At 44.2% G+C, this 6538-nt stretch overlaps 2 protein-coding genes and 1 non-coding gene across 4 annotated transcripts; 1 reads left to right on the forward strand and 2 right to left on the reverse strand.

Annotated features, from left to right (window-relative positions):
- Positions 1-1237: 1237 nt before the first annotated feature.
- On the reverse strand, positions 1238-2763 carry RPS20 (ribosomal protein S20). 2 transcript variants are annotated; one of them, XM_025393249.1, is made up of 4 exons: positions 2566-2763; positions 2245-2344; positions 1878-1951; positions 1238-1456 (listed from the first exon to the last, which is right to left on the reverse strand). In XM_025393249.1, exons 1-4 carry the CDS (start codon positions 2566-2568, stop codon positions 1274-1276), a joined length of 360 nt encoding a protein of 119 aa, XP_025249034.1. In that variant the 5' UTR covers positions 2569-2763; the 3' UTR covers positions 1238-1273. The 2 variants fall into 2 exon arrangements, with proteins under 2 accessions (XP_025249034.1, XP_025249035.1); XM_025393250.1 differs by having other exon boundaries at positions 2439-2689.
- On the reverse strand, positions 2019-2085 carry LOC112630906. The gene has a single exon (XR_003121028.1). It is a non-coding gene; the product is annotated as a small nucleolar RNA U54 (small nucleolar RNA).
- On the forward strand, positions 2567-3450 carry LOC112630160. Its single transcript, XM_025394329.1, has 2 exons — positions 2567-3057; positions 3184-3450. The coding sequence occupies exons 1-2, from the start codon at positions 2567-2569 to the stop codon at positions 3236-3238; spliced, it is 546 nt and encodes a 181-aa protein (XP_025250114.1). The 3' UTR covers positions 3239-3450.
- The last annotated feature ends 3088 nt before the right edge of the window (positions 3451-6538 follow it).

The raw sequence follows: 6538 nt of genomic DNA on the forward strand, positions 1-6538 counted from the left end.
TCAGTGTGAAAGTTTAGGCCCAAATCCAAACTTGAATTACCCAACTTTGATCCTATTAAAAATCTCAAAAATTTTCTGAAGGCAATCTTAACAGTTTATAGATGTTTTATTTTTCCAAAATAAATCTACAGAAACTTTCCCCAATACATTTAGCAAATGTGTAAGGGTATATGATTATAAATTCTAGGCTGGGTGAGTGCTCACTCCTGTAACACCAGCACTTTGGGAAGCTAATGCAGGCTGATGGGTTTTGAGTCTAAGAGTTCTAGACCAGCTTGGGAAACAAGGCAAAACCTCACCTCTACAAAAAACAATTAGCTGCGCATAGTAGCCACATGCCTGTTAAGTCCCGGTTACTAGGCAATTTGAGGTGGATGGCATGAGCCCAGGTCAAAGCTGCAGTGATCACACCACTGCACTCCAGCCTGGACCACAGAGTGAGACTGTCTCAAAAACTGAAAATGTAAGTATTTTTAAAAAATATGAAAGTGAAAATGGGCCGGGTATGGTGGCCCATGCCTCTAATCCCAGCACTCTGGGAGGCCAGCCAGGGGGATCACCTGAGGTCGGGAGTTTGAGACCAGCCTGACCAACAGGGCAAAACCCCGTCTCTACTATAAATACAAAAATTAACCAGGCATGGTGGCAGGCCCTTGTAATCCCAACTACTTGGGAGGCTGAGGCAGGAGAATTGCTTTAACCCGTGAGGCAGAGGTTGCAGTGAGCCAGGATCGCACCATTGCACTCCAGTCTGGGCCACAGCGCAAGATGCCGTGAAACTTTCACATTAAAATATAAAACACTGAAAATATAAGTATCTTAAAACTAAGTTTTAGTTCCTAAAACCCTAAAACTTAGTTTTAGTCCTGCCTCTACCAATTAATTCTTTTTTAAAGACGATAAGCTTGGTTCATTTAAAAATATTAGTTACTCATTTTCAGCACTTGCCTACTAGTGCACTAGCCTCTCAGTCATGGCTGTGTATTACAAACGCCCCAGATCAATCAGAATTCCTAGGGTATGCCAATGTTATAAACTGACAGTGTCCAATACAACTGGTCAGGTCTCTCAGTATTATGTAGTTAACGGAATTCAGTTTTCAAATGACTCAAACGACGATGAAAACAAGATAGACCATTCTAAGATACCCATATATTCCACCTGAACACTGGAAGTCTCATAGTACACTTTTATATTCCTAAAATCTGCTAGTATTCCGAATAAACACCAACAAAAGTTAACAACTGGTAATCAATTTATTAAAATAGTTGACTTAAGCATCTGCAATGGTGACTTCCACCTCAACTCCTGGCTCAATACTGATGGAAGTAATCTGCTTAACAATCTCAGAAGGACTGTGCAAGTCAATGAGTCGCTTGTGGATTCTCATCTGGAAACGATCCCATGTCTTAGAACCTTCACCACAAGGAGTTTTTCTTGTAGTGATTCTCAAAGTCTGCAGCAAAAGACAAAGGAAACCAAGTGTTTATGGCTTTATACTTATCCCTAGAACATCTGGAAAAACACTTTTAATCATCTCATTAGTTTCCCTTTGGCATGATTCCTATTTACACTAACAGATTTTCAGGTACCACGGGTTGAAAATGCCAGGTCTGTTTTCACTGTAGTACGACACCACCCTTAGAGCTTGCGCCTGTTAAGCACCAAACCACACCAAGAACACAACAGCAATAATTAAACGATCATATCTAAACATTAGATACTTACTAGGAACCGAAATCTACCACCAATTTCAATACGCGTTTGTAGATAACATCAGGGTTAACAATTTTGGCAGCCAAACCTCTTAAAGAACCTGAATTTACACAACATCCGGAAGCAACTCTCCTACTTCCTGCCCCTCCGATTTACTTTACCTTGGTAGGCATTCGAACTGGTCCTTTCACTTTCAGGTTCTTTTCCTTCGCGCCTCTGATCAAGTCAGCACACACTGCAGGAAATGAAGAGACCTCTCAGTACAATCAAAACAATTAAAATCGGCTTAAGACCTTCACTTCTACTGGCTCAGAATAGCGTATAAAACTATCACCGTTATTCAACACAGTAGGTACCTCCTCATCGCCAGCTGTATGACAATGAAAGCAGTTTTAGGCCAAGCTTTACCTTTTTAAAGTAAGCAACTTGTCACTTCAGTTCTTGGAGTCCACCTTGTACACTAACATTAACGAGTAAAGCTCGGCGCTTTTTGTCCAATTCCCGCCCCCACCGCACGACTGCACTGACCCTTTTCCAGGGATTTAACGTTGCGGCTCGTTAGGGTGATTCGAATTCGGTGAATTGCCACCTCCGGCTCCACGGGTGTTTTTCCGGTATCCTTAAAAGCCTATTGTTAGACACATGAGAAAGAACAATAAGCCAAAAATGGTCTGCCACTTCTGGAGAAAGGCAGTTTCCGGAAGCTTCCCGCGTTCCCCCACCATTTCAGACGCGCCTTTCCGCCCCTACACGGAAAGCATCTGCCCTACAGGAGCACGAGCTCCAAACCGGAGTCCCCCCGGCGCCCGAGCCCTGCGTTGAGCAGCCCGCCGCCGACTGCCGCCTCACCATGCCTGCTGCGCGGCTTCCTGACCGACTTGTTCCTCGGCGAGAGCGAACAGCGGTGAGTCAGGAGCAGGAGCGTGCGAATCAAAGATCCGCAACTCCTACGACCGCGTCTTCCTCAAAAAGAAAGGGGTGGGACTTGAGCAATCCTTATATAGCACGCTTACATCCGGGTCCCACACGCCCCGGAACAGGAAATATCCCGGACCCTAGAGGCGGTCGCACAAGGCCGAGCTGGAGCACTCGAGGAGTTGGCAGGAAAGGCACGGCTGCGTGCGCCCCCTGTCCGCAAGGAGGAACCAAAGTCCCGCAGGGTGGGGTCCGCGCCTGCGCGGAGAAGGCCACCCGGCCGAGAGAACAGGCGAGACGGAAACCTGAGAAACTCCTGTCTGGTGCACCTAACCCTCTCCCTCGTAAAGTGCACAGGAACTCTGGTTTTTACGTTGCAAATTTTGCTTTCTACACAGACCATACCACTCGTTCTCTGAGGATGAGGTAACTTCTCTGAGTTTAGCTGACATGAGCAATGGCAGAAATGCTTCTCGTAAACTGGACACCTTACGATAGAATTAGTAAGCACTTATTTTTCATAGCCTGAAACGTCGTTTTGTGATATTTCAGCTCCTGGCTTCCCAGTCCAGCAGAAGTATCTACATCTATTTCTGGAAGGACCTGAACTTGGCTTCTCGTCCCTCTGGAAAGTGAGGCGAAAATGCCAGGCTGCGCAGCTACCCTGAGGCCCGGCCTGGTACCTGGCTAGCCACCCAGTCCTGATACGTCATCTCCTTTCTGTTGGATAAAGTCATTGGATAAGATCCCCCAGGGTCTTGTTAATACTGAACATCTGTTCATAATCACATAAGTGACCAAATATAGTGGAAAACCCGAATGGTCAACTGGGCTGAGCATTGGGAGAGAGCGCAGGATGAGCTCACCTACACCTGAGCAAGAAGCTGGGGATAATACATGAAAATCATTGAGATGGTTTTTGATACAGGGCAGAAGGAAGAGTAAAATGATCTCATACTACTTTCCACCTAAAGTTCTGAGCCAAAAGAGTTATTTGCTCAAACACTTCGAACTGGGGAGGGACAGAGCTCTGATGCCTCCCTCCAGGCCTGTTTTTGTTGTAGCTATTGTTGTTTTTTGTGTGTTTGTTTTTGAGACGGAGTTTCCCTCTTGTTGCCCAGGCTGGAGTGCCACGGCGCCATCTCGGCTCACCGCAACCTCCGCCTTCTGGGTTCAAGCGATTCTCCTGCCTCAGCCTCCCGAGTAGCTGGGATTACAGGCATGCGCCACCATGCACGACCAATTTTGTTTTGTTTTGTTTTGTTTTTTAGTAGAGACGGGGTTTCTCCATGCTGGTCAGGCTGGTTTTGAACTCAGGATCTCAGGTCATCTGCCTGCCTCCGTCTCCCAAAGTGTTGGGATTATAGGCGTGAGCCACAGCGCTCGGCCCATCAGGGCTCTTTCTTGAGGTTTTGTCTTCTGTTACTTGGTAGAAAATTATTTTTGAAACTTTAATCAGATAATAGCATTGTCTTATTTGGTGATAACTGGAACATAACTAATAACTGGGTTTCTTTGGCTCACGATACATATGAGGGTTTTGTTTTTGCTGCCATTTTAACAATTACTTTAAATTTTCAAATTTGGATGTTTTCCAGTTCCATTTTTTGGGTTTTTTGTTTGTTTGTTTGTTTGTTTTTTGAGATGGAGTCTCGCTCTGTCGCCCAGGCTGGAGTGCAGTGGCACGCTTTTTGCTCAAGCGATTCAAGCGATTCTCCTGCCTCAGCCTCCCGAGTAGCTGGGACTACAGGCGCGTACCACCACTCTCAGCTAATTTTTTGTATTTTTACTAGAGACGGTGTTTCACCGTGTTAGCCAGGATGGTCTCAATCTCCTGAACTCGTTATCCGCCCATCTGGGCCTCCCAAAGTGCTGGGATTACAGGTGTGAGCCACCTAGCCCGGCCCTAGTTCAGTTATTTTTAAATGTAATCCATTGTCTGTAAGTACTCTTTTAGTAGAATTTTTAGCAGAAAATCTGAAAGCCTGCATTCTTATTGTGCTAGCTGTAACCTAATTGAGACTTCATAACTTAGAGGTTTAACTTATTGGAATGGCTATGTGCAACAAATAGACAAAAGCTCCCTGCTCCCTGGGGTGTGGTCAGTCACCACTGTAGTACTGCCTGGAGGTGACTGTGCATCTTTTAAGTGAACATATGCAGCAGCATTCATGTTTTCTAATGCTCAAAGATGACTGGAAATTCAATGAAGGAATTTTATTGAGAAGTACAATTGTAATTTTTGTACAAGTGTGATTTTTTTTTTTTGTTTGGATAACAAATCTGGTACATCTTTTTCTTAGGCTTACCTCATCCTTTAAGTATTTGAGGAACTGGTGAACAAGTTAACTACTTTGATCATAAATAAGGAAATTTCATTATAGAGAAAAGCAAAATGTGGCTCAGCAGGTATGTGAAAAATGGCTGATGTGACTAGAACTAAGGAAACAAATGGTTAAGTTAATATTAGACAAAAGTAATGGAAATTTTTTATTTTTTATTTTGGAAAACAGTATGGAGGGTCCTCAAAAAATTAAAAATGGAACTTCCATATGAACCAGCCATCCCACTTCTGGGTATATACCCAAAAAAAATGAAATTGGTATCTTGAAGAGATACCTGCACTTTATTGCAGCATTATTTACAGTAGCTAAGGTCAGGAAATGACCTAGGTGTCCAGCAACAGATGAATGGATCTTTTTTTTTTTTTTTTTTTTTTTTTTTTTTTTTTGAGACGGAGTCTTACTCTGTTGCTCAGGCTGAAGGGCAGTGGTGCAATCTCGGCTCACTGCAACCTCCATCTCCTGGGTTCAAGCAATCCTCCTGCCTCAGCCTCCCAAGTAGCTGGACATTCAGGCGGGCACCACCATGTCTGGCTAATTTTTGTATTTTTAGTAGAAACAGGGTTTCACCATGTTGGCCAGGCTAGTCTCGAACTCCTGACCTCAGGTTATCTGCCCACCTCGACCTTCCAAAGTGCTGGGATTACAGGCGTGAGCCACCGTGCCCAGCCTGAATGGATCAATATTATTCAGCCTCAAAAAAGAAGGAAATTCTGGCTGGGAATGGTGGCTCACACCTGTAATCCTAGCTTTATGGGAGCCCGAGGCAGGTAGATCACCTGGAGTCAGAAGCTCGAGATTGGCCTGGCCAACATGGTGAAAGCCTGTCTCTACTAAAGATAAATATACTGTGTGAGTTCACTTATATGTGGAGTCAAAAAAAAAGTCAAATTTGTAGAAACAGACAGTAGACTACTACAGTCAGGAGGTGGGATCTAGTAGGGTTTGGGAATTTTAAAGTTTATTAGTTTAAGTTTCAAACACTTTGCCATATTTTTCTCTTGAAAACCAATAGCTTCTCTGGCCCCCAATTTCTCTTTAAAATGTTATATTTGGGCTCACGCCTGTAATCTCAGTACTTTGGGAGGTCGAGGTGTGTGGATCACCTGACATCAGGAGTTCGAGACCAGCCTGACCAATGTGGTAAAACCCTGTCTCTACTAAAATACAAAAATTAGCTGGGCATGGTAGCGGGTGCCTGTAATCTCAGCTACTCAGGAGGCTGAGGCAGGAGAATCGCTTGAACCCAGGAGGCGGAGGTTGCAGTGAGCCGAGATCACGCCATGGAATCCAGCCTGGGCAACAAGAGCAAAACTCTGTCTCAAAAAAAAAAAAAAAAAAAAAAGTTATGTTTGAATACTAAATGTGAGCTATCCATTGGAGAAAAAAGTAACAACAATAAGCCAAAAATAAGAAGAAAATACATAACTCCATCATTCAATGTATGTTTCTTTTCTTTTTTGAGAAGGAGTCAGTCTCACTCTGTTGCCCAGGCTGGAGTGCAGTGGTACGATCTCAGCTCATTGCAACCTCTGCCTCCCAGGTTCAAGTGATTCTCCTGCCTC

This window comes from Theropithecus gelada, chromosome 8 (genome assembly GCF_003255815.1).
Source record: "Theropithecus gelada isolate Dixy chromosome 8, Tgel_1.0, whole genome shotgun sequence".
Classification (NCBI taxonomy): domain Eukaryota; kingdom Metazoa; phylum Chordata; class Mammalia; order Primates; family Cercopithecidae; genus Theropithecus; species Theropithecus gelada.

Excerpts from the sequence above, each read along its gene's own strand:
- LOC112630160 (XM_025394329.1), top strand. The coding sequence starts at position 2,567 with ATGCCTGCTGCGCGGCTTCCTGACCGACTTGTTCCTCGGCGAGAGCGA. Across the intron at positions 3,058-3,183 it reads ACTCGTTCTCTGAGGATGAG|CTCCTGGCTTCCCAGTCCAG; the intron begins GTAACTTCTCTG and ends GTGATATTTCAG.
- RPS20 (XM_025393249.1), bottom strand. Across the intron at positions 1,952-2,244 it reads CGTTAAATCCCTGGAAAAGG|TGTGTGCTGACTTGATCAGA; the intron begins GTCAGTGCAGTC and ends CATTTCCTGCAG. Across the intron at positions 1,457-1,877 it reads CAGTTCGAATGCCTACCAAG|ACTTTGAGAATCACTACAAG; the intron begins GTAAAGTAAATC and ends CTTTTGCTGCAG.